A 27,586-nucleotide genomic window follows, 5' to 3' on the forward strand; every position below is an offset into this window, starting at 1 on the left:
AAAACTGATTATACAAGCTTCGAGATTATCAAGACTTTTGTAAAAGTTATTATTGGGGTTTACCTATATTAATTTGAACTCAGCAGCAGCATGACAAACTGAGAATGAAGGAAAAAAGAATTTTAAATGGAATTCATTAAAGGATACAAACACTTAATAACTAGAGTTTCATAACAAAGTCCCATATTAAAGCTACAATACATATTCAAAGAGGAAAACCCACAATGCTACCTGTAGAATGCATTGTTTCCAATAGTTTTCATAAGGCACTTATTATCCTCATGTCTTTGGCCATTTATCTTCCATTCAGATCACATATGAAATGAGGAGTGGCTTAATTGCTTCCAGATGTTTTGATCCAGAGGCAGCAGTCAAAAGCTAGATTAAGTTAATGTGAGGTATATGGATTTTTTTCCCTTTTGGATAAATTCCGTATTATCTATACATAAATGGATCCTAACTTTCAAGGAGAGGGAATGTGGACCTAATGAAGATATCCTTATCAGAGCTACAATTAGAAGTATATTCAACCTTTTCCCCCACTTACGAACTAGCTCTGTAGTCTCCAGAAATGGGGAGGCTTAGCAAGTACTTGTAAGACACTTATTGGAAAGGAGGAATATAATCCAGTCATAAGGTGTAGGCTCCCAGGTTAAGAACAGAAAGGCTAGAATTGTCTCAGCATATAGGATAATATAAAGCCTTGTTTGTACTAGGAATCTTGTTCTAAAACACAATGAAGATTTTTCAACTTCAAGTTTCACATGATATAAACAAAAAGTAAATGTTTAACTGCTTTTTTAAACTGTTTTTTCATAGATCAGAGGCTTTGCATCTCTTCTTACTGAGAGAGATATTGGTTTTGATATAGGGATCTAATTTCAGGTTCTTAGACAGTTATAATGTCTAAAACAGATTATGAACTGAGACAGATGTCAAAGATTTTTTTGCAAGAACATCTTTGGATGCAGTTTCTCCCATTGAGGATTCCAAAGATTGCACTAGAACAGAGAGATCTTGAGATTATTCTATCAATTACCACAAGTTCAATGTTCTGATTCTGTTGAAGCATTAGAAAAGCAATTTATGATTTTATTAGGCCAGAAGAATTTTTAGATAGTTCTGCTGATCACCACCTTACAAGTGAGAGAAAATCCAGACTGGCATTAAAAAAACAAACAAACAAAAAAACCCCGAACAAGACAACATGAAATTCCATCTGTATCTAATTTAGGGCCCACTTCACCCCTTCCTTCTTGAAGGAACATAAGTAAATTTCAGAACCAGCCAAAGCATCTACACTTAAAAGTTTTCTTAGCATAGCTATGTTAGATACCATATAGCTATGCTAGAAAAAGCCCTAGTGTAGATGCAGTTATACCAGTAAAAGAGTGCTTTTGCCATAACTTATTTTGCTTGCAGAACCAGATTAGCTATAAAAGCTAAAACATTCTTTTGCCAGTAGATGCTATTTATATACAAGGAGGATTTTGCTATAACCACAAAACCTCTAAGTGAAGACTTGATTTGGAGTTATTTTCCAAAATGTGTCTTTCTGCTTCCCTTTATATTACAAAGCTATAGTCTTAAATACAAAAGTGAAGTGGGAACACAACAAAAAAAAAGCAGAGTCCGAGGAAAGCACAGGCAGGGTATAGGATTAATGTATTGTTCAAGCTTATTGCAATAGCACTCTAAGGTCATGGGGTCCAGAAATGCTTCTGGAATTCAGTAGACAAATCTTGTATCAATCCTATAACTAAAGGTTTCCAAGGTATTCCCTGAAACAATCACATATACAGGGTAAGGCAGTCTCCTTATTTTAAAGCTGCAAATAGTCAGTATCGATCACCATATATTTAATATTTTTTACAAACCATGAAGAAATATTTCAATTAAAGAATAAAAACATTATATAATCAAAAATGAAAGACACACATAGCATCTAGTTTATGAATTAATCTCAAAATATTTTTCAACCTCCCCAACTAGGCAGCGGAAAAAGTTTAAAAAATAATCTGCATAACTGCCACTCTTAATACCAAAGAAGAGTATAGATGGTTTCCCTAATGCGGGGATGGACAAACTAAGGCCCAAGAGCTGTTTTAAGCTGGCCCGCGAGCTCTGTCCAGGGGTTGCACCACACGGCCCGGACCCACTCTAGTGCTCCAGCCAGGGCGCAGGGTCAGGGCCGCACCATGCAGCTCCCGGAAGCCGCGGGATGGCCCCACTCCGGCTCCTACACATTCCAATGGCCCCCTACGGTGCTCTAATGGGAGCTGTAGGGGCGGTGCCTGCAGATGAGGCAGCGTGCAGAGACACCTGGACACGCCTCCGCATAGGAGTAGAAAGGACATGCCACTGCTTCCGGGAGTCACTTGAGGTAAGCACCGCTCGGAGCCTGCACCCATGAGCCTCTCCCCACACCCCACCCCACTGCCTCAGCCCTGATTCCTCTCCCGCCCTCTGAACCCCTCGGTTCCAGCCAGAGCACCTCCCTACACCCCAAACTCCTCATCTGCAGCCCCATCCCAGAGCCTGCACCCCCAACCAGAACCCAACCCCAGTTTTGTGGGCATTCATGGCCCGCTATAAAATTTCTATTCCCTGATGTGATCCTCAGGCCAAAAAGTTTGCCTAGCCCTGCTTTAATGATTGTACTGTATTATGTAGGCTAGCCCTCTAAATAATTTGGAGAGGGTTGCTTTTCAGGTATTTGGTAAGAAAAGATTGCATGGAGGCAAGAGAAAATGAAGGTAAAGTGGCTTTACAAGTTTTTTTTTCTAGCTTCTGGGTAAAAATTTTTTTCCTCATTACAGATACCCAAGATGTGCCTCCAAAAGCCATCCTGTCCTCAAAATAAGGCTTACTGAAGGGGTTCTCCAACATTTTCAGAGTTTTCCACTTCTGAAGAGAAACTTGTGATACCTAACTGTACCAACAATAATTTCTTTTTCTATGTAATCAAAATATTTATTTATTTTTAAAACTATTTTCATTCAGTTAAGCAGCAGGACACAGGAAGGGCCAGTATCATGTGCCCCATCACCTCTCGGCAGATCAGTGATACACAGAACAAAAGTTTGAGAACTCCTGGCCTCTAGAGATGAAGTGAGGAATTGCAAAGTATTTTCTCAGCACTTATATATTATTTGACGTTTGGGATTATGTGGACAAAGAGAAAAAGGAGTACCTTTCCCAGACCTGAGGAAGAGTTCTGTGTAGCTCAAAAGCTTGTCTCTTCTCACCAACAGAAGTTGGCCCAGTAAAAGATATTACCTCATCCACCTTGTCTCAGACAAAAAGAAAGACATTTTTGCAAGAAAAACTTTATATACGGAACACTGGGTATGAGAAGTAACACAGGGATGGATTTTCATACTCTACATCTTTAATTAAATCCATGTGCAAAACTTGATATGCTTACAAAGCCACTGGGAAGTCATTAAAATGTATGACTATTACATAGCAAAGACCTGTATTTAAAAAAAAAAAATAAAAAAAATCAGAACAGCTATAAAAAGCAGCAAGTAACCAACTTTTAAAAGTCCTCTGCAAATAAAACATTATGAATTATTTCTTAACAGTGTATTACTGTTATGAGGTTATAAGAGAGGAGGTGTTGTCTTATATATTAAAATGTATACACTTGGACTGAGGTTGAGATAGAAATAAGAGAGACTTGTTGAAAGTCTCTGGCTAAGGATAAAAGGGGTAAAAAAAACCCGGGTGATGTCATGGTAGGGGTCTACTACAGACCAGGAAGAAGAGGTGGATGAGGCTTTTTTTTCTTTTCTTTTTAAAACAACTCATCCAGATCACAGGACTTGGTGGTGATGGGGGACAAACTACCCAGACATCTGTTCGGAAAATAACACAGCAGAGCATAGATTATCGAACAAGTTCTTGGAATGTATTGGAGACTTTTTTTTATTTCAAAAGGTGGAGTAAGCTACTTGGGGGAGGCTGTTCTAGATTTGATTTTGACAAATAGGGCGGAACTGGTTGAGAATTTGAAACCGGAAGGCAACTTGAGTGAAAGTGATCATGAAATGGTAGAGTTCATGATTCTAAGAAATGGTAGGAGGGAGAACAGCACAATAAAGACAATGGATTTCAAGAAGGCAGACTTTAGCAAACTCGGAGTTGTTCGGTAAAATCCCATGGGAAGCAAGTCTAAGGCAAAAACCAATTGAAAACAGTTGGCAGTTTTTCAAAGAGACATTATTAAGGGTACAAGAGCAAACTATCCCACTGCGTAGGGAAGATAGGAAGTATGGCAAGAGACCACCCTGGCTTAACCGGGAGATCTTCAATGATCTAAACCTCAAAAAAGGGTCCTACAAAATGAGGAAATCCGGTCAAATTACAAAAAGATGACTATAAACAAACACCACAAGTATGTAGGGACAAAATTAGAAAAGCCAAGGCACAAAACAAGATTAAACTAGCTAGGGACATAAATGGAAACAAGAAAACATTCTACAAATTACATCTACAATTCTACATTAGAAGCAAGAGGAAGACCAAGGACAGAGTAGGCCTGTTACTCAATGAGGGGAGAAAGACAATAACAGAAAACGTGGAAATGGCAGAGGTGCTTAATGACTTGTTTCGGTTTTCACCAAGAAGGTTGGTGGCGAATGGACATCTAACATAGTGAATGCCAGTGAAAATGAGGTAGGATCAGAATCTAAAATAGGGAAAGAACAAGTCAAAAATTACTTAGACAAGTTAGATGTCTTCAATTCACCAGGGCCTGATGACTGAGGAGAAATCTGAGCCATTAGCAATCATCTTTGAAAAATCATGGACGACAGGAGACATTCCAGAAGACTGGAAAAGGGCAAATATAGTGCCTATCTATAAAAAGGGAAATAAGGACAACCCGGGGAATTACAGACCAGTCGGCTTAACTTCTGTACCTGGAAAGATAATGGAGTAAACAATTACGAAATCAATTTGCAAACACCTAGAAGATAATAATGTGATAAACAGTCAGCATGCATTTGTCAAGAACAAATCGTGCCAAACCAACCTGATAGCTTTCTTTGACAGAGTAACAAGCCTTATAGATGGGAGGAAAGCAGTAGATGGGGTAGATCTAGACTTTAGTAAGGTTTTTGATACTGTCTCGCATGACCTTCTCATAAACAAACTAGGGAAATACAACCTAGATGGAGCCTCTATAAGGTGGGTGCATAACTGGTTGGAAAACCGTTCCCAGAGAGTAATCATCAGTCGTTCACAGTGATGCTGGAAGGGCATAACGAGTGGGGTCCCGCAGGGGTTGGTTCTGTTCAATATTTTCATACATGATTTAGCTAATGGCATAGACAGTACACCTATAAAGTTTGTGGACAATACCAAGCTGGGAGGGGTTGTAAGTGCTTTGGAGGATAGGATTAAAATTCAAAATGATCTGGACAAACTGGAGAAATGGTCTGAAGTAAATAGGATGAAATTCAATAAGGACAAATGCAAAGTACTCCACTTAGGAAGGAACAATCAGTTGCAGACATAGAAAATGGAAAATGACTGCCTAGGAAGGAGTACTGCGGAAAGCTATCTGGGGTCATAGTGGATCACAAGGTAAATATGAGTCAACAGTGCAATGATGTTGCAAAAAAAGCAAACATCATTCTGGGATGTATTAGCATGAGTACTGTAAGCAAGACACAAGAAGTAATTCTTCCGCTCTACTCCATGCTGATTAGGCCTCAACTGCAGTACTGTGTCCAGTTCTGGGAACCATATTTCAGGAAAGATGTGGACAAATTGGAGGAAGTCCAAAGAAGAGCAACAAAAATGTTTAAACGTCTAGAAAACATGACGTATGAGGGAAGACTGAAAAAATTCGGTTTTGTTTAGTCTGGAGAAGAGAAGACTGAGAGGGGACATGACAACAGTTTTCAAGTACATAAAAGGTTGTTACAAGGAGGAGGGAGAAAAGTTATTCTTCTTAACCTCGGAGGTCAGGACAAGAGGCAATGGCCTTAAATTGCAGCAAGGGTGGTTTAGGTTGGACATTAGGAAAAACTTCCTGTCAGGTGGTTGAGCACTGGAATAAACTGCCTAGGGAGGTTGTGGAATCTCCATCATTGGAGTTTTTAAGAGCAGGTTGGACAAACACCTGTCAGGGATGGTCTAGATAATACTTAGTCCTGCCTTGAGTGCAGGGGATTGGACTAGATGACCTCTCAAGGTCCCTTTCAGTTCTAGGATTACCTGACTTTGAGAAATCTAGATTTAGAACCAAGTACTAATCATGTTCTTTATAACAAGTTTAGCTGCTAACAGTTTCAACACATTAAAGTTTTGCTAAACCTAGTTGGGAATGCTTTAATCTGGATTTAAAGATCAAAATTCAGAACATCACATGCTAAAATTCTAAGAATAGTGAGATAGAATAATGGGAAATGTGTTTACTTAAAAATAACCACACATTAAAACATGAGTGTTGGATATAAGTACGGAAAGCAAGAATATGCTCTGCACTGAAGACTCAGATTGCCAGTTTCAGACAGAGTTTACAATCCTATCTTGTTAAACCACACAAAGATTTACCTGCAACACCATTCAATTCGACCTTCCCCTTCACAAGATTTTGTCCAGTGATTATCTGCAAGGTTTTTCATTGCCACAGCATATTCACAAAGAGTTTCCTCATCCTCACAGTGCTCACGCCAGATCTTGTCAAAGTCTCCCACTAAACAAAAACAAAAACAGTGTTAGCAGAATAATATACGTGTTTAATGTTTGTCACCAGAAAGTAGCATCTAGGTCTAAAGATTGTGAAGAAGACATTTAAAGCGTGAGCCAAGCATAAATTGATGCAGTGGTATCTCCCTAAGTCTAAAAGGCACCCTAAAAATATAACAAAATTGCTCCCATTCATATCAATAGAAGCGTTAACGTATTAAATCTACTTATGACAACTTACATGTCAAGATGCTTAGCTATTTACTGCTAATCAAAGCCCACAAGGAAGAGGGATGATTAGAAGAACTGCATAATCTACCTTGAATAGCAATTTATTTTGGCATCATGAGGGGGCAAAGCATTACCATTGCTTTCCCTCCCCCATTTGGCCTCTGATTGCAGCAGGTGTGGGTATACAGTAACTCCTCACTTAACATTGTCCCAGTTAAAGTTGTTCCATTGTTACATTGCTGATCGATTAGGGAACATGCTTGTTCAAAGTTGTGCAATGCTCCCTTATACTGTCGTTTGGCAGCTGCCTGCTTTGTCCATTGATTGCAGGATTCTCTGGAAGAGCAGCCCCTCCTCACGGGGATTAGAACCAGGGGGCTGGCAGCCCACTCTCCCCAATCAGCTCCCCTAAATTCCCTGTAAGGTATGTGGCTCGGCAGCTGCCCAGCAGCAGTTTGGTTGGCCCTCCCCCCACTGCCCTGCTGCTCCTGACCTGCTCTCTGCCTTGGAGCTGCTCCCGGGAGCTTTCTGCATTGCTGTCAGGAGGAGGCTTTCTGCATTGCTCCAGCTGGATAGCGTGGGATCATCATCATGTTCAGTTTTTGCAGGGAAGTGTTTACAGCTACTGCCCTGAATCTATTGTGTTTCCTCCCTCAGTCCATGCTGCCTTGTAGAGTGTGAGGCTACATTAACAATAGCATATTAACCCTTGAGGGCTCAGCTGAGTGCTAGTTCATCATTTAGCAGCAAGGCATTCCCTGGGAAATATTCCACCCTCTTACTCCACCATCTCAACCAAGCTTCACAATCGTCATTGCTGTGTACAGTATTAAACTGTTTGTTTAAAATTGTTTAAAACTTGTACTGTATATGTGTATAAGGTGTCTTGTCGAGCAAAAAAAATTCCCTGGAACCTAACCCCCCCATTTACATTATTTTTTATGGGGGGAAATTGGATTTGCTTAACATTGTTTTGCATAAAGTTGCATTTTTCAGGAACATATCTACAACGTTAAGTGAGGAGTTACTATACAAAAATTTGCTAACTTGCATAACTTAGAAATCTAAGGTAAGCAGCTTAGCTCCTTGTTTACTCAGACTGCCTGTCCAAGTGTGGTTCAGGGATATTAAGCCAATTTCCTTTCCTTGGAAAGATTTCAGAAGGCATAAAATGCAGATATCAACAGAATAAGGCATATTTCCACTCTGGCATTTGCATTCTCTCATATGAGATGGCATTCATGCCGTAAGGCCAAGAAGCAGACCACATACAGTCTAAATCCAACAGAGAGACTGGGGAAACAGGACAAACAAAAAAAAGCTCTACCACAGATTTGTCTGTCTGCTTCGTGACTAGTACACGGCAGGAAAGTCACTCTGCCCCAATTAGTAAATTGGCTGGCTGATCAGAACACTCAAAAGCATATATATGGCACCTTTCATTCTCATTATTTCCCAAAAGCACTGAATTAAGAGGTGCGTGTGTGTTAAATTGTGTAGTTGGCAATAAAAGACATCAGCAGGTACAGACATCAGCCTGAGAGCATGCCTGAGTAGGATGAGACACAGAAGCACTCCCGATTTTTGGTACAACCTCTGTTCCTCCTGCTGGGTTTCCTTGGAAAAGGCATTTCATGCAGTACCAACATAGGACTGAACAGACACTGGAGGATAGAACGAGAAACTGTGTAAGGCTATGGCTACACTAGAGAGCTTACAGTGGTGCAGCAAGCTCTTTAGTGTAGCCCAGGGGTGGCCAACCTGTGGCTCTGGAGCCACATGTGGCTCTTCAGAAGTTAATACGGGGCTCCTTGTACAGGCACTGCCTCTGGAGCTACAGGCGCCAACTTTCCAGTGTGCTGGGGGATATTCGCTGCTCAATCCCTGGTTCTACCACAGGCCCTGCACCCTCCTCTGAGCCTGCAGTGCCCTTGCTCCTCCTCCCCACCCCGAGCCTCCTGCACACCACGAAACAGCTAATCGGGAGGAGGCAGCACTGATCGGCGGAGCTGCCAGTGGGTGGGGGACCCTGGGAACGGGGTGGGGGAGCTGCTGACGTATTACTGTGGCTCTTTGGCAACGTACATTGGTAAATTCTGGCTCCTTCTCAGGCTCAGGTTGGCCATCCCAGGTGTAGCCGCTCTAAACTGATGGGAGCGAGCTCCCCATCAGCTTAATTACTCCAGCCCTCGTAAACTACGTCGGTGGGAGAAGCTCTCCCGCTGACACAAAACGCTGTCCACACCGGCGCTTAAGTCAGCATAAGTTATGTAGCGCAGGGGGCTGGCTAATTCAAACCTATGAGTGACCTCATTTATGTCAACTTATGCTGTAGTGTAGCCATAGCCTAGATTTCTTTACCCTCCACTGTCTGGTAAGACACTAATACAACTCCTGTAATTTCTCTCTCCTGGTTAATGAAGCATGTTTGTGGCTATGCAAAACCAATTTAAGAAATACCAACCACTGATGAGTCCAAACTTGGATATAAATAAACTTGGTAGTTAATAAATTCTAACACAACCTTAACTGCGGTCTTGCAACTGTTTCACCACAATACTCTGAATCTTGCTAAGTTGGGCTCCTGTTAATAAGCCCCTCATGATAAATACAAGACTCCTGGACGAAGCTTATCTAAAAATTCCTGGTGCTTTGATTAGTTGCTCTAGTTTATTATTTGTTTACAGAGCATTCAGAAGTATGTTAGACACTTTACGCACAAACACAAGAAAGACAGTTCCTGCCCTGAAATGCTTACAGTCTAAGTAGAAACAGGACAACAAGATGAGTCAAGATTAAAAAAAAATAAGGGAATACAAGGAAAAAAAGATTACAAATAGAAGACGAGTTAGCTTTGTGGTACTACACTCAATTTTACTCTCTACCATTATCACTCATCACTGTCTTCTGATCACATTCCTAACTGCCATTATTTTTCTGACTAGTTAGCCTTGTCAAACCTCTTTTTTCCCATATTTTAAGGTTTTAACCCTAGGCATTCCCCCACCCCTGCCCCCAACATTGTAATGATGCCTCTTCAAACCCTTTCCCAACTCTGAGCCCTCACCTACTCTTTTATTGGTGATCCTTTCACTTTCTCCCTCACCCGAAAAAACAACACTTGTCTAGAGTAGATGTAGAATGAATTCAAATGGAATAAATTAGGCAGCATCAGAGGAAGACTGAGCTGTGTTTGTGGTTTCCTTTAAGTGGCTGGCTCAAGGCAGCTGGGTCTGTGAAATTGCTGTTGCTGCCACCATTTCTTGGGGCTGTCAAAGCAGGACTAGCCTAACCACTTTCACCTGCCCCGGGAGCCCTCCTGCTGCTCCAGGGACTGGGCTTCCTTGTGTAAGCAGAGTCAAGATGAGCTCTACCCTGACAATTCTTCAACAACAATCCCCCCCCCCCCCCACTGTTCCTGAGACATTCTTGTCAACTGCTGGAAATGGCCCACCTTGATTATTACTACAAAAGGTGTCCCGTCCCCTCCCGGCTCTCCTGCTGGTAATAGCTCACCTTACCTGATCACTCTCATTACAGTGTGTATGGTAACACCCATTGTTTCATGTTCTGTGTGTATATAAATCTCCCCACTGTATTTTCCACTGAATGCATTCAATCAAGTGAGCTGTAGCTCACGAAAACTTATGCTCAAATAAATTTCTTAGTCTCTAAGGTGCCACAAGTACTCCTTTTCTTTTTGCAGATACAGACTAACACGGCTGCTATTCTGAAACTTCTGATTTTATGTAAGAATTCCTGATTTAATTCTAGGTTATTCTGGAACATCTCACTTAATCATTTTCCTGACATTGCAGGGGCTTCGGGCACTGGTTCATCTCAGTCCCTCCAGTTCTTGCCTGTGACACGTAATAGTCTAGTCTATGGGTTGTGATACTTTGGTCTAATTTTGGTTGTTGGATTTAGTGTACAGGTGCTGGATGATGATGGTGACCTGTGAAATACAGGAGGTGAGACTACCTGATCAGGCCGCTGTCTCTAAGAAAATCTAATAAACTTCTAACATGTTTTCTCCCACACAAAAAAGGAAAAATAAAATTAGATACAAAACACTTGCTTTCAAAAAGCAATATAAATAAAATAGAAAATGAGGAATGAACTTTATATATGCATAAACTTCAGTTATTTTATAACTTCATTTTGTATTAATGTAATCTTGTCCGTAAACTCTATTTCTGTTCCCCATCTGAACTGTTTATCTTAGATCAGTGGTTCTCAACCTTTCTAGACTACTGTATCCATTTCAGGAGTCTGATTAGTCTTGCGTACCGCAAGTTTCACCTCACTTAAAAAACTACTTGATTATAAAAGGAGTAATTGTGGCACCTTAGAGACTAAGAAATTTATTTGAGCATAAGCTTTCGTGAGCTACAGCTCACTTCATCGGATGCATTCAGTGGAAAATACAGTGGGGAGATTTATATATACACAGAACATGAAACCATGGGTGTTACCATATACACTGTAACCAGAGTGATCACTTAAGGTGAGCTATTACCAGCAGGAAAGTGGGGGAAGGGGGGAGAACCTTTTGTAGTGATAATCAAGGTGGGCCATTTCCAGCAGTTGACAAGAATGTCTCAGGAACAGCGGGGGGGGGGGGGGGAATAAACATGGGGAAATAGTTTTACTTTGTGTAATGACCCATCCACTCCCAGTCTTTAGTCAAGCCTAAGTTAATTGTATCCAGTTTGCAAATTAATTCCAATTCAGCAGTCTCTCGTTGGAGTCTGTTGTTGATGTTTTTTTGTTGAAGAATTGCAACTTTTAGGTCTGTAATTGAGTGACCAAAGAGACTGAAGTGTTCTCCAACTGATTTTTGAATGTTATAATTCTTGATGTCTGACTTGTGTCCATTTATTCTTTTACGTAGAGACTGTCCAGTATGACCAATGTACATGACAGAGGGGCATTGCTGGCACATGATGGCATATATCACATTGGTAGATGTGCAGGTGAACGAGCCTCTGATAGTGTGGCTGATGTGATTAGGCCCTATGATGGTGTCCCCTGAATAGATATGTGGACACAGTTGGCAACGGGCTTTGTTGCAAGGATAGGTTCCTGGGTTAGTGGTTCTGTTGTGTGGTGTGTGGCTGCTGGTGAGTATTTGCTTCAGGTTGGGGGGCTGTCTGTAAGCAAGGACTGGCCTGTCTCCCAAGATCTGTGAGAGAGATGGGTTGTCCTTCAGGATAAGTTGTAGATCCTTGATGATGTGTTGGAGAGGTTTTAGTTGGGGGCTGAAGGTGATGGCTAGTGGCGTTCTGTTATTTTCTTTGTTGGGCCTGTCCTGTAGTAGGTGACTTCTGGGTACTCTTCTGGCTCTGTCAATCTGTTTCTTCACTTCAGCAGGTGGGTATTGTAGCTTTAAGAATGCTTGATAGAGGTCTTGTAGGTGTTTGTCTCTGTCTGAGGGGTTGGAGCAAATGCGGTTGTACCTTAGAGCTTGGCTGTAGACAATGGATCGTGTGGTGTGGTCTGGATGAAAGCTGGAGGCATACAGATAGGCATAGCAGTCTGTAGGTTTCCGGTGTAGGGTGGTGTTTATGTGACCATCACTTATTAGCACCATAGTGTTCAGGAAGTGGATCTCTTGTGTGGACTGGTCCAGGGGGCTTCCTTGAATAATATTTTCTCATGTCCCTTATATTAAACTCTGCACTTCAGAAAATCATTGCCTCCAGTTCATCTTTACTGTAGGGATTCCTTAATTTCATCATAGGGTGTCATGTACAGATGTGAGTGTTGTCTCCATCTCTCCCCTCCCATGCAATTTGAATCCTATTTGAGCATGGATTGCATTTAAAAAAAAAAAAAAAAAGCTGTTCTATACCCCATTCCTCTCATAAAAGATATCACTCATGTAAGTGTCAGACCCGGGAGACTCTGATTTATAACGACCGCTCATAACATGAGTTTTACAAGCCTTTCAGGTCCCTGCAGCAGCTCTACTTTAAAAGAAAAAATTGTGTTTCTGTTTGGTTCCCTCTCTCCAGGGTTGTTAAAAATAACATTTTTCTAGTTCTGTATGTCCTGGAAGATTAATTCTTTAAGCAGTTACTTGTTTACCTGTCCTTGCAATTCTGTCACTGAATGCAAATACAACTGATGATCCAGGAGAGATTCCTTACAGCAGTATATTCTTGGATATGATGCAGAAGTCCAATCCCATGTATCTAGCTAAAATGCATTCCCCAGACTATGCTCTCCGTCCATATAAGCCTTGTTCATGGGCAAACTACGGCCTGCGGGCCGGATTCGGCCCCTCAGGTTTTTGGATCCAGCTCGCAGATTTGCCACACCCACCCCGCTCCCAGAAGCGGCCAGCACCACATCCCTGTGGCTCCTGGGGCGGGGCACTGCTTCTGCCTGTGGGTACCTCCCCCTGTCATAAATATAAAGGGAAGGGTAACCACCTTTCTGTATACAGTGCTATAAAATCCCTCCTGGCCAGAGGCAAAGTCATTTTACCTGTAAAGGGTTAAGAAGCTCAGGTAACCTGGCTGGCACCTGACCCAAAATGACCAATGAGGGGACAAGATACTTTCAAATCTGGAGGGGGGGGGGGAAGGCTTTTGTCTATCTGTGTGATACCTTTGTGGGGAACAGATCAAGGATGCAAGCCCTCCAACTCCCGTACAGTTAGTAAGTAATCTAGCTAGAAAATTGTTTTGGCTTGTGAAATTCGCTTTGCTGGAGGAAATGTGTATTCCTGTTCTTGTGTCTTTTTGTAACTTAAGGTTTTGTCTAGAGGGATTCTCAATGTTTTGAATCTGACTTCCTGTAAGATTATCTTCCATTCTGATCTTACAGAGTTGTTCTCTTATCTGTTTTTGTTCTTCTAATAAAGTTCTGTTTTTTAAGAATCTGATCGGGTTTTTGGGGTTTTAAAAATCCAACGCTGGTTTGTGCTCGTCTTGTTTATTCTCAAGCCTCCACAGGAAAGGATATTTTGGGGAATTAGGAACTCCAAGTGGTCATTTCCCTGTTCTTTGTCTAAATCACTTGGTGGCAGCATACTGTTCAAGGACAAGATGAAATTTGTGCCTTGGGAAAGTTTTAACCTAAGCTAGTAAAAATAAGCTTAGGGGGTCTTCATGCGGGTCCCCACATCTGTACCCTAGAGTTCAGAGTGGGGAAGGAACCTGGACACCCCCGAAGCTCCCATTGGCCAGGAATGGGGAACTGCAGCCAATGGGAGCTTCAGAGGAGGTACCCACAGGCAAGTGCAGCATGTGGTGCTCTTTGCCCCAACCCCTCCTCCAGGGGCGACAGAGACGTGGTGCCGGCCAGTTCCCAGAACAGGGCCAGGGAGCCTGTCCTGACCCCAGTGCGTGCCACTGCCACCCCAAAGCTGCTCCAGGTAAGCGGCGCCTGGCCAGAGCCCGAACCCCTCCTGCATCCCACACCCCAACTCCCTGCCCTGAGCCCCCTGCCTGCACCTCAGCCCCCCAAGCCTCCTGCTGCACCCCACACCCCTCCTGCACCCCAATCCCCTTCCCCGAGCCCCCTTGTACATGCTGCACCCCTGCTCTGCCCCAACCCCTTGCCCTGAGCCCCTTCCTGCACACCGCACCCCATCCCCCACACCAACTCTCTGCCCGACATTCATGGCCCTGCAAGCAATTTTCCCCACCCAGATGTGGCCCTCAGCCAAAAAGTTTGCCCACCCCCGTTGTAAGAAATTTCATCAGGCGTTCTACTCTCAGAAGGTTCAAGTGTTGTAAACTGTAAACTAAAAAGTTAATCAACTTGAAATAAAGATAGTAAAAACTGATACTGAGACAATAACCTTTTAGAGACAGCACTGTAACATTACCCTATCTATTGAACACAAAACAGATCATTCAAATGCAAAAAGTCTGAAGTATACACGGAACATAACTTAAAAGAAATTGAAAGTAAGAAGTTGTCAGTAACAATTTTAGAGTGCCTTAAAGTCCTTTAAAAAGTACAAAACAAAACCAATAAATATCAATTTAATTACCAAAACACACTTAGTGATTTATTTCACTAGAAATATATTACTTATTCACCATTTTAGGCATGTTTTATGGAACAGAATACATTCCCTGCAAATCTCTAGATTTAAACAAAAAACACTGAATAATTACACCATCCACATAAAGTCAACTTCAAATCTTGAAAACACCAAGAATTTTCTTAACTTACGGTAAACCTCCTTTGTGCATAAAAGAAGATGTGAGTTGGGCAAAACTGAGGATGGCAACTCTGGTAAAGGTTTTATTAGGGGAGTTTATTAAATTTTTGTTATATTAATGTTGCTGCCAGGATAGCTTTCTATCAACACTATGCCAATATTTATTTATGGAAGTATTTTTAAGAGTCTGCTATGGCAATCCAGAACTATAGACTGGGGTAGTACACATTTATTTCAATTTATATGTCATGTTACTAGCTTATACTTTTGTTTTAATTTTAGTAAAAGGGATGCAAACCATTGTAAAACAATGGTAAAAAAAAAAGATTTGGATAGAATCTGGAGCAGCACTGTCCTCAAGAATCTCATCTATTTTTTTAAAAAAATCCATAAATGTCACTGAGAAATATAAAGTGACAATTAAGCTGATTCAGAACATAATGTGTGAGCTTTTCCCTGCTGCTCTTCACTATTTCGCAAAAAAATTCCTAAAACTGTGTATCTTTGCTGGTCCCAGAGAGAAAACTCAAACATAGCATGTTGCCTACTGCTACATTAAAAACGTTTTTATGTTTCTACAAAGATGCTTATAGATACACCCCTTTAATTTTCCATTTTAAAGGAAAGCAACATCTATTAGTTGCGAGGATACAATGACACTGCTGGGAGATTCCAAATTTCAAAAGCCCAGCTATGGCAACATCCCATTTATACTGTAAAAGTTCTGCTTAGATTTTAACTAGAATATGTTGCAATCAGCAGACTAATTTTTAACATGCCTCAGTGTTCCACAAAAGGAACAGTTTAAGTGTTCGTAAAAATACCTCTGGTTCCTCACTGAAATAGTATATCAGTTTACACAACATGCTGAACAGCAATAAATGGGAACAAACATTGTCAACTAGGGCAGTGGTTCTCAGCTGGGGGACCTCAGACTACTATCTAAGGGGTCCACGAAAGGTTGTCATTACCATAGCACAGGGGTTTTCAACCTGTGGCCCGTGGACTCTTGGAGGTCCACAGGCTATGCCTAAGATTTCCAAAGGGATCCGCACACCTTCAGTAGAAATTTTTTTGAGGTCTGCATATGAAAGAAGGTGGGGAACCACTGAGCGAGGGCAATGTTAGGTTAAAAAATTCCTAGAAAAACTCAACATGACAAATTCCACTCTGTTCTTAAAGTCTGAGCGGACAACCCATTTTATTATTGTCTTAACTATCAAATCAGACTCTAGACTTCAGATACATCCACCTACTGTACCAACACCATTTTATACAATTATTAAAATGGAATATATTCTTACATTATAGTCCACTAATTGACTCTCTCTCATCCTATCCCCATTATCAGAGAAATTTAACATACAACTTATCCAATTCTCTGCTGTAAGACTCTGATATGCGATGATGGAAAAATACCCAGTGCTGCATTATGCAAAAAGTATGTCCTCTTGGTGCTACAGTACTTGAAGATGTGGCTGTGGCTAAGCAGAGAAAAAGTTAATTAAATTAGGAATGCTACCCACTATCTTATTCCACTTAAAACATTCAGCATGTTCAAAATTCTAGAAGTTTACTAATCATCTGCCTTCTTCTCACACAACATACTTCCTATTTCAATGGAGCTCAAACTATTTTGCAAGACTAGTTTGTCTAATTTTATATTTGTCCAAAACGGAATATAATTTAAGAATTATTTACATGAAAAGTAAGGGTAATTAGATATTGATTATTTTTCATAAGTGAAATAAGAATTTGCTTTACAAACTTTAACTTGCATTTTGTGATCTAATCTGAAAAAAGGATGACACCGCTAATAGTGACAACGAAATATAAGCAAACTTTCATTTAGCTATACATTCCTCTGTCTGTCAACACAAAACTCTTTTGAGGCTATGCAGTAAGTTATCCCATAAATTTCAGAAGAAAATTCATAGCTGATATGACCACATTAGTTAACTCCCTCACTTAAATTTGACGTAATATTTTATTTATTTTTAATTTGATCTTCATAGAAAGAAGAGCAAAAACTTCAGTATAACAGTTCTTTAAACATACAATTAGAGATGTAAAAGGTTAACCGGTAACCCATTAACCCCAGCGGTCGGAGTGCGCGCCTAGGCCCAGCCAGAGTGACCCCAGCCTGAGCCGTGCCAGGCCCACCGGAGCTACCGCGGTACAGTTAAACGATTAAATATAATTTTAATTGTTTAACTGGTCAACTTTTTAAATTGCTATTTACATCCTTACATACAGTAGCTCTGCTACTACTAGAGCAATTCTAAAAACTTTGCACAGTTTATGTTATCCAAGGCCGATGCAAATTCTAGTTTATAATGTCTCATAATAGACTACTTATATAAGCTCAAATGGAAGATATTTTAATGAGTAGTCAGACTACTTTATGCTGGGCCTCCAAAGCATATTCAGCACACACTGCATTAATAAATGTACAGTACAGACCCAAGAATACAAAAGCAAATGACGGCACTTGTTACTGATATCATGCATCGACCTGCAATATCAGTTTTGGAAATTCTATATACGAAACAATACAAATATACCAAAAATACAAGTCTTGGAATAACTTTGTTATTTAAAAGTAATGCTTGAAAAGTACATAAAGGATCACATGACCACCTGTTGTCTATTTTTGGAGTCTTTAACAGGAGGTATGGGGGATTTTTTAGAATTGTTTGAATCACAGATATGTGCCTTTTTTTAAATCTCAATTTAGAATACATTTCTCTACCAAACATACTTTGACAGTTACAGATGTACTTTCCCTCCGTTTTCAAAGAGGGTTTTTTGTTTGATCACTTCCTTTTTTGTGCAGTTATATCTGTAATGCCACTGTTCAGGTTGGTAGAAACCCAATAATATAGTTTGTTATTTAACTTCTGCAAATCCAAAAAAAGGAGTACAAGCAAACCACATACAAACAAACAACTTGTTTCTTAGGAAAGCACCTTCCAGCTCTCAAACGTTTATTGTTGCAAGGTCAGTCACATTTTGGGGCTTATTTACATTAAATCATTACTAAAAAATTAAAGCCTTAATGAACTTCTGAATCTGATGACTATTATTGTTTGAAAATGGAACTGCTGGTATCTACAATTATTTCCCTCTTTCTAGTGTGAGATTTAAAAAAAAAGATGAATAGCACTGGCTCTATAATGATATTTAAATCTAAGTTTTTTAAAAGAATGTAGAAGCTGTAATGCTTATTAGACTGATGTTATATGTTAACTATAGAAAATTTAAGTGGCTTTGGTATTGGTGATCTCTACAGAGATTTTTCTTTCTTTTTAAAGAAAGTCAGACAGCCCAGTATTTTACTGCAATTTCCTGTTTTGCTTTTTTACCATGGTCAAATATCTTTTTAATTCTTCAAAGAGTATCTATGGGGAGTTTTTGAAATGCACTCAACTCCACTGGATTTAGATGGAAGTAAGGCACTTGTAAATTTCCCATCTAAACTATGTATAAAACCTGCTTGCCCATGGACAATGTTGCACAGAAGACACTTACTCAAGAAGCTTCACATGATTGTACTGCTACAAAAGGAACAATTCACTTAAAGAAGAGATCTGCCCCACAGTTATTTTTGGGAAGATAGGGAAAGAATGAGCTGCACTGCAAAAGTGATTTTTGGTTACGGTTGGGTTTTTGTTGTTTTTTTTGTGGTTGGTTGGTTGGTTGGTTGGGTCGGTTTTTTGGGGGGTGGGGGGTAGAGGAGAGATTCTAGCATGTACACATAACCCGTCCTTCCTGTTTGTAATTTTTTTTAAATTGTAAAATATACACTTTATATTCTTTGTCAAAGACTTAACATTGTTAAAAGAAATCCTTTTTAAAAAAATGGGGAAAATTTGTTTTTATTTTATTGTGAAGTCAGGTGACTGAAAACAGATAAACTGAAGCCCACTTCATCGGATGCATAGAATGGGACACATAGTAAGATTTATATATATATATATAGTGACAAAGCTCTGTCCTTCCCTCCGTGGATCCCACGTTTCCTGGCAGATTTCGCTAGCCTCAGAGACTCACTGTGACCCTGCCCGTAACCCTTCTCTCTCTAGAGACAAGGGTCACAGTCTACTGAGCCATTTTCATCATAAGCCAGAGAGGGAGGTGAGGAGAAGTTATCTTTCCTTGCACCATCTCTGTTGTCTCCCAGTCTCAGTGATTAATCAGGGGGCAAAGGTGGGGGGGTAGACCGGGCCCACCCTCTACTCCGGGCTCCAGCCCAGGGACCCTAATAGTATCAGTACCCTATGGTAGCGGACCTTTTAGAAACATTACATGTACAATTCCCTGGGCTACTTCCCCCACAGCAGCCCTCACTTCCTCAAGCTCCACTTCACCCTTACCTCAGGACCTCCTTCCTTGTGCCTATATGGTGTACTACTCAGCCTCTCCAAAAGCGCAACTTCCGCCCACAGCTCCTGACATGCACACCCAGCTGACTAACTGGGAGGCTTTTAACTAGTTTCAGCCAGCCCCTGATTGGCTTCAGGTGTCCCAATCAACCTAGCATTCTCCCTGCCTTCTGGAAAGTTCTTAATTGGCCCCAGGTGTCTTAATTGACCTGGAGCAGCTTCCATTTCACTTTTTACCATTTCTGGTTAGCTTGGAGACACCATCCCTTTCTGGCAGAAAGACCTGGCCTTAGTTAATCATGCCATTATCATCTTTCAGCTGGACTACAGCAATCCAATATACCTGGGGGTGAAACCTTCAGGTCTTAGGAAGCTCTAACCGATACAAAATACTGCAGTGCAGCTCCACAGCAACACAGGTTATCATAAGCAAATCACATTTGTCCCCTGCTCTCTATGCTGGCTTCCCATAGAATTATGAATCAAGTTCAAGGTCTTAGTTGTTATCTTCAAAGCACTTTCTGGCCTGGGCCCAGGATACCTAAAAGACCATTTAAAGGTCCAGGATAAAGATGCTGGTCAACAACTTTGCTCCTCTGGCATTGCTGAGAGTTCCATCATAAGAGTAAAGCTCATCTGGGAAGAAGACAGAATCTTCCCCAGGTTAGTCCAAGACTATGGAATCAACTCCCCCAGGAACTAAGGACTATCATAAACCTCACCACTTTCACCTCCAAGTGAAAGGTGCATTTCTTTGACCTTGCCTTCTCAAATATAAACACAGAGCAACAGGTATATTGAACAACCACCACCCAACCATAGCGAGAAACTCCATTCCATGTTTCTCCCTCTGGTAAGAGGATGAGCGAACAAACAACATGTGACAGATGTGTAAGCACACTGCTTACTGCACTACTGCAAGGTGCTCAGATACTACAGTGAATAGCATGGTATTAAAACCTGAATACAACAAAATACATTCCTACTCTGAGGACCTAAGACAGTGGTTCTCAACCAGGGGGTACTAAGAGGTCTTCCGGGGGGATACGCCACTCATCTGGGGGTTGCAGCACCCGGGGGTGGGGGGTGTTGAGAGATTGGTTTTGGGGGGGGGTCACAAGTGTAGGGCTGGCATTAGGGGTGACAAGCAGGGCAACTGACCGGGGGCCCCACAAAGCTAAGTTACATGCTTCAGCCCCACGGCCTGGGTTTGGGCTTCAGACAAGGCTCAAAGTGAAAAACAGGCTCAAGTATCACACTGAAATGTAAGTACAATATTTATATTCCAATCAATGTATTTTATAATTATATGGTAAAAATAAGAAAGTAAGCAATTTTTCAGTAAGAGCGTACTATGACACTTCTGTATTTTTATGTTTGATTGTATAATCAAGTATGAGAGTAGCAGCCGTGTTAGTCTGTATTCACAAAAAGAAAAGGAGGCTCGTTCACCTGCACATCTACCAATGTGATATATGCCATCATGTGCCAGCAATGCCCCTCTGCCATGTACATTGGTCAAAATGGACAGTCTCTACGTAAAAGAATAAATGGACACAAATCAGACGTCAAGAATTATAACATTCAAAAACCAGTCGGAGAACACTTCAGTCTCTTTGGTCACTCAATTACAGACCTAAAAGTTGCAATTCTTCAACAAAAAAACATCAACAACAGACTCCAACGAGAGACTGCTGAATTGGAATTAATTTGCAAACTGGATACAATTAACTTAGGCTTGACTAAAGACTGGGAGTGGATGGGTCATTACACAAAGTAAAACTATTTCCCCATGTTTATTCCCCACCCCCACCCCCCACTGTTCCTGAGACATTCTTGTCAACTGCTGGAAATGGCCCACCTTGATTATCACTACAAAAGGTTCTCCCCCCTTCCCCCACTCTCCTGCTGGTAATAGCTCACCTTAAGTGATCACTCTGGTTACAGTGTATATGGTAACACCCATGGTTTCATGTTCTGTGCATATATAAATCTCCCCACTGTATTTTCCACTGAATGCATCCGATGAAGTGAGCTGTAGCTCACGAAAGCTTATGCTCAAATAAATTTCTTAGTCTCTAAGGTGCCACAATTACTCCTTTTATAATCAAGTAGTTTTTTAAGTGAGGTGAAACTTGCGGTACGCAAGACTAATCAGACTCCTGAAATGGATACAGTAGTCTAGAAAGGTTGAGAACCACTGATCTAAGATAAACAGTTCAGATGGGGAACAGAAATAGAGTTTACGGACAAGATTACATTAATACAAAATGAAGTTATAAAATAACTGAAGTTTATGCATATATAAAGTTCATTCCTCATTTTCTATTTTATTTATATTGCTTTTTGAAAGCAAGTGTTTTGTATCTAATTTTATTTTTCCTTTTTTGTGTGGGAGAAAACATGTTAGAAGTTTATTAGATTTTCTTAGAGACAGCGGCCTGATCAGGTAGTCTCACCTCCTGTATTTCACAGGTCACCATCATCATCCAGCACCTGTACACTAAATCCAACAACCAAAATTAGACCAAAGTATCACAACCCATAGACTAGACTATTACGTGTCACAGGCAAGAACTGGAGGGACTGAGATGAACCAGTGCCCGAAGCCCCTGCAATGTCAGGAAAATGATTAAGTGAGATAAACTCAGATAATCCTGGCAAGTGATCCAACCCACACACTGCAGAAGGCAGCGAATATCTCACCAATCCAGGTCACTGCCAATTTGATCTATAGGGAAAATTCCTTTCTGATCCCATAAAGGTTAACGGGCAGGTCTTGAGCACATGAGCAAGAACCAGCCAGCCAAGCACCTGGCAGAAAATGCTTGGTGCCACCTCAAAGCCCTAGCCCTCCTCATCCCATCTCCAGCCATAGCCATCTCTGATGTTTCAGAAGAAGGAGATTTCATCTATCAGCCCTTTCATTTAATAACTTCAGAAAAACTGTCTACACTGTGCAGAAGTCACTGTGCAGAAGTGCATAAAAATAGTTTATTAAGAATTTAGGATAATTTGGTTGAAGTGTTTAACTACTGTTGATAGGATTCAACCATGTAACAACTGTTAAAAAGAGAATTTTAAATAAGATACTATCTAATATTAAAGTCATTTTAGACTGAAGCTATTTTAAGCTTTGTTTAATAATGAATCAGAAAATATGGTTCACAGATGTGTGGACAGGGATGCAGGGTAGTATAAATCACAAAGCAGACTATAACCATTTTTGCTTATCCATTTTTCTGCAAACAACATTTCCCTCTCATTTACCAACTAAAAGCCAAAGGCAAACCCAACACTTGCACTAGAAGTGGGTCAGATTGACCATGCCCTGAAAACAGAAAAGGGAAGTACTGGTGAAGAGATGCAAAGTAATGATCTGGAAATAAAATTAAAATGCATTTTTTGTGGTGAGCGTTTCAGAGCTACAGAAGAGAAACCACCATGGTTTCCAGTCTCATTTCCAGATTAAAGTGACAGGTTTTAACACATGAGTTAGGTAATGAGAGGTTGACATGTTGCCACAAAGAGAATTAAATAAATTAGAACTAATATGGTAAATCATCCTAGAGGTTAGTCACATTACAAATAAAATAGCCAAAATGTGGGTGATCTAACATGCAACAGTGCTGTTGAAGATGGGAGAAGCCTAGAAAACATGGAAATAAGCCAAGATGCAACTTTGAGGAAAGTGACTTCATAGAACAGTATCAACTTCTGAAAGAACTGCCTGGCTCTCCGGACGACCTGTTGTTAAATGAGCCTTTCTTCAGTTACGTTCATCCTATTAGACAAGATTATATTTTAACTAGGAACTGCACATTAAAACAAACATTGCTTTCACATTTAAACACAAACTTTTACAACTGGTTGAGACCCGCATTAGCCTGTAGTATTAAAGCATGCCAATGTCATTTTTACACTGACTCATTCTTTAAAAAAAGAAAGTGGTGGACAATAAATCAAAGTGAGGTCAGTGATGCCAGCTGTAAGCAAGTCAGGTAAGGCATGAACTTGCCTTTTAAATTCACCCAATAGTCAGTAATTCCAGTAATGGTCTCAGTCACATCAGCACTGAAATCTGCTTATTAGAAATAAGTCTGTATAACTGCAAAAAATTTCATCTAAACACCTTGAGAAAGGTACTAATTCAATACTTTTCTCAGAACAAAGTAACTATTAAAATGGCAAGGACAGTATAAAAGTGCATTCTCTGAGAATCACCTGTATTATGTCAAGTAATTATACAGTTCTCTCTGAGGAAGTTGAGCATGCTCCCTTTTTCAGTGGTAGTTAACTACACATAGAACAGCGCCACTTGTGATTTCATATATTAAAAGTCAAGTACTGTTGGAAAGTCCATGAAACAGCAACTTTGGTGTGGCTTGCTAGATACCATTCAGATGAGATGGAAATTAGCTTTACAGAACAAGGCTTGACAAATGGAAGTAAAAAAAATACAGAAAAAAAGCCTAGTCACTCTTAGATCTTAATGCCTTTATCAAAAAGATCAGCACCTTCATTATTACCTGCATAAAGGCAGCTGGGTGAACTGCCTTGTCTACCTGTTGGATGTACATGTTTAAGGATTTAACTTTTGCCTTGTTTTCTGAATGTTCCACACTTACATGACAACTGAAATGCTTCATTTATTTGGTAGTATGCCAGCCTTTTGCTTCTTTAGTAAGCTGCCATTTTGGATTTCATACAAAAATATACAGAAAAATGCATATACACAAAATGCATATTAAGAAGGCAATACAGAATTCTGAAAGCAAGCATTTTCAGGTACTGTAAGTTCAATAAGATGTTAAACTCTAGAGAGGGAGATTCCCAAGCATGTTTTTGGAAGGTTAGTTGCAGTGGAGAAGATAACTGAACAGAAGATAGTTTTTCACATTGAAGTTGAAATAATTAATAGTACTGAATCAGTACTACTGATAGCTAGTAACTCATGAGGATTACAACTGATTAGATTATAATGGGTAGAAAACTCCATGCTGTAGAAGTATGATTTGTTGAACAGTTTTGTTATTCCCCACTCCCACCCCAAAATACAAGACCCTGAAGTTCTCAGTAATGTGCAAGATGCAGTACATGAGGAAAAAAATCAAATAACTGTGCATTCTGAATAAGACCACCAGTATTAGTACCAGTAAATTATTCCCTACATATTCACTTGCCAGTGGCAAGCAAGAATCTTTTCCAGGGCAGAGGCAGGCTTACCCCGATTTCTGCAGAATTTAAGCTTTCATAAAAAAATTCATTTTATGACAATTAAAAATGCTAGCTAAGGGCTTTTCCACACAAGGGAAAAGGCCCAGAATAATTACTGCAGAATAGCTAGTGCTGAATGGATCAACCTAATCCACAAAAAGGCACTTATAGTGCAGAATAAGAGTGTCCACACAGGGAGTCAGTGCCAAATAACTATTGCACTTAAAATTCACAACCTAGCTATTTTACACGAACTTCCCCATGACATTTCTGTGTAGAAAAGCCCTAAGTGTGACCCAGCATTGTCTTTCTGAATCTGCAGACAGGCTGAAATAACAGAAAAGTGTGAACTGCCAAAAGCACAAGTCCTGGCAACAGAACACAATTTGAGCAGCTCAGCTGTATGTGTTGGTAATGGTTCCTCAGCCTGGAAGATGAGAGAAATCCTTTCAAGCTTATGTGGCCACTATGCGTATGCCTACACTGTATCTGGGAATGAGCTTCCCAACCCCAGTTGACAGACTTACGGTAATGGGGCTCATGCTAGTGTACTAAAAATAGCTGTAGACACTGTAGCTTGGACTGGAGCTTGGGCTTTCAAGACTGAGGGGAATAGGTGTGGGCTTGAGAGCCCGAGTGCCAGCCTGAGCCTCAATGTCAAAGCAACATTCACACAGCTATTTTTACTCTGTAGACCCAGACAGAGAGGCTCACTCCCAGATGTGGTGTAGACATGCCCAGAAGGGCTGGAGTAACCAAGGCTCCTTGGTCTCCAGCATGAAAGAGCTGACAGATCTATCCAGTGGATAGCTAAGACCAAATCACATGCAAATTTGGGCTAGGAGGCAGAAGAAACATGTGTTCTTAGAATTTGGGGAGACTCCACACAGAGCAGCATAGTATCAGTTCTGCAGCAAGATGGCCTTCAAGCAGCCACGGACTAAGAGGCAGGAACTAGTTTGAAATGTAAAGCATTTTGAGACTTAACAATTAAAAATGCTATACAAGAGCTAAGTATTTATTATTATTATTATTAATTATTACAAGAACAGTTTCCATTCCATGAATATTTTTGTAAAAGATATATACTGTAGCTCAATCAGAAATTATGGCCCTGATGCACGGATTATTGGATGAAATAGTATGGCCTCTGTTTTGCAGGAGGTCAGACTAGAGGATAATAGTCCTTTTTGATATGAAGATCTATTAATCTCAACTTTACAGTTTGCCATATTTTAAATCTTCAAACTGGTATGTCTAATTTCTGGGGTGCTTCTGCTATCCCAATCCCACACAACAGCGTGCACACATTTGAGACTCTCATGGAGGAGGGTAAAGCAAGCATTCTTACCAATGACCTCCTGGATCATATGTCCAGGGCTACCGGTCAGGTGAGATAATATACTTCATAATGTAAAAGTTTGTTGGAGGAGCTCACTACAACATCAGCTATTAAGTCTTAGGATGAGTGGGACTGAGGATATGCAGATTAGACAGGTTATAATGCACTTGGTTATTGATATAAATTAAGTCTGTTTTTACATCACAGGGTATCATTTATCCATAAAAAGAACAGGAGTACTTGTGGCACCTTAGAGGCTAACAAATTTATTAGAGCACAAGCTTTCGTGGGCTACAGCCCACTTCATTGGATACACAGAATGGAACATATAGTAAGAATATATACACACACACATATATACATTATATATATATACATATACACACACACACAGAGAAAGTGGAAGTTGCCATAGGACTCCTATTGTCTGCACATCCCAAGGAAGAAGCTCAGAAATTTGAGCACTCCTCGGCCAGGAAAAGCAGCTTTGTGAGGGGGAGGAGGAGGAGGAGAGAGAGGAGACACGACAGGCCGCAGGACAAAGGGACACTTTGCCAGCCGTGAGCAGCCCAACGGGCAGCCGAGCGGGGCTCTGCAGGATGAAGTACCCTGGGCACGGAGGTGCACAAACACAACGCTCCAGCCTCTGAGCAGCGCCTACAGCTGCATGCAAAGGCTGCAGCTCCCCGCCCCCGTGTTTATTGGGGGGGGGGGCCCGCCACGAAAAGAGGCATGAAACCGAGACCCGGGCCCCCGCATTGGAGAAGGATCTAGCTCCCCCCCCCCCCCACACACACCCCCTTCCAGGCCCCAACTGCTAAACCTAGACGGAGCTCCCCAAGACTGGGCTCCGTGCAGGGGTGGCTCCCCGGCCCGGCTCCGCTCCCCTTCCCCCGGGCCCCGTGCAGGCGGCGGCTGCTTGGGCCCCACGGGCAGCTCTAACCGCCCACCCGCGGCCGCCGAGGGGCTCGGGGCGGGGGGCGGGCCCAGCCGTGCCCCGGCATTTACCTTCCCGGTACTTCCTGCGCAGCCGTCGGTGGACGCTCTTCACCACCCCGGAGAGCTTCTCCTGCTCCAGCTTCCTCTCCTGTTCCGGGGGCTGGGCCACGGCAGCGGCGGCGACCCCGGGCCGCGGCTCGGGCTCCATGGTGTTACCGCGGCTCCTCCTCCTCCGTGCGCAGCCCGGCCGGGAGGCGAGAGTGCTCCGCTCTGTCTCTACGGCAGGTCAGAGCAAGCACTGGGCATGCGTGGTCATGTGATGTCCCGCCCTGCCTGCTGGGAAGTGTAGTCCTCAGTCATTGACAGCGCGGGGGCACTCACAAGCCAGGGCCGGAGGCGGAGCTGCCTGAGGCCAGCCTTGTCTGCAGTGTAGTGGTGTGCGGCCCAGGACGTTAGAGAGACATGGTGGGTGAGATAATATTTTGTATTGGACCAACTTCTGTTGGTGAGAGAGGCAAGTTTCTGAGCCACACAGAGCTCTTCTTCAGGTCTGGGCCAGGTACTCCGAGGTCACAGCCAAATGCAAGG

At 41.5% G+C, this 27,586-nt stretch overlaps 1 protein-coding gene across 1 annotated transcript in view; it reads right to left on the reverse strand.

Annotated features, from left to right (window-relative positions):
• SAMTOR (S-adenosylmethionine sensor upstream of mTORC1) overlaps positions 1-27,288 on the reverse strand; it is a 63,675-nt gene extending 36,387 nt beyond the window's left edge. The window contains exons 1-2 of the mRNA XM_084647773.1: positions 27,068-27,288; positions 6,568-6,709 (exon numbers count right to left, since the gene is read on the reverse strand). Of these exons, the coding sequence (XP_084503899.1) occupies positions 6,568-6,709; positions 27,068-27,206 (281 nt within the window). The 5' untranslated portion in view covers positions 27,207-27,288. The remainder of the gene's footprint in view (positions 1-6,567; positions 6,710-27,067) is intronic.
• Positions 27,289-27,586: the final 298 nt, after the last annotated feature.

The sequence above is a fragment of the Lepidochelys olivacea genome (assembly GCF_965140295.1).
Source record: "Lepidochelys olivacea isolate rLepOli2 genome assembly, chromosome: 1".
NCBI classification, from domain to species: domain Eukaryota; kingdom Metazoa; phylum Chordata; order Testudines; family Cheloniidae; genus Lepidochelys; species Lepidochelys olivacea.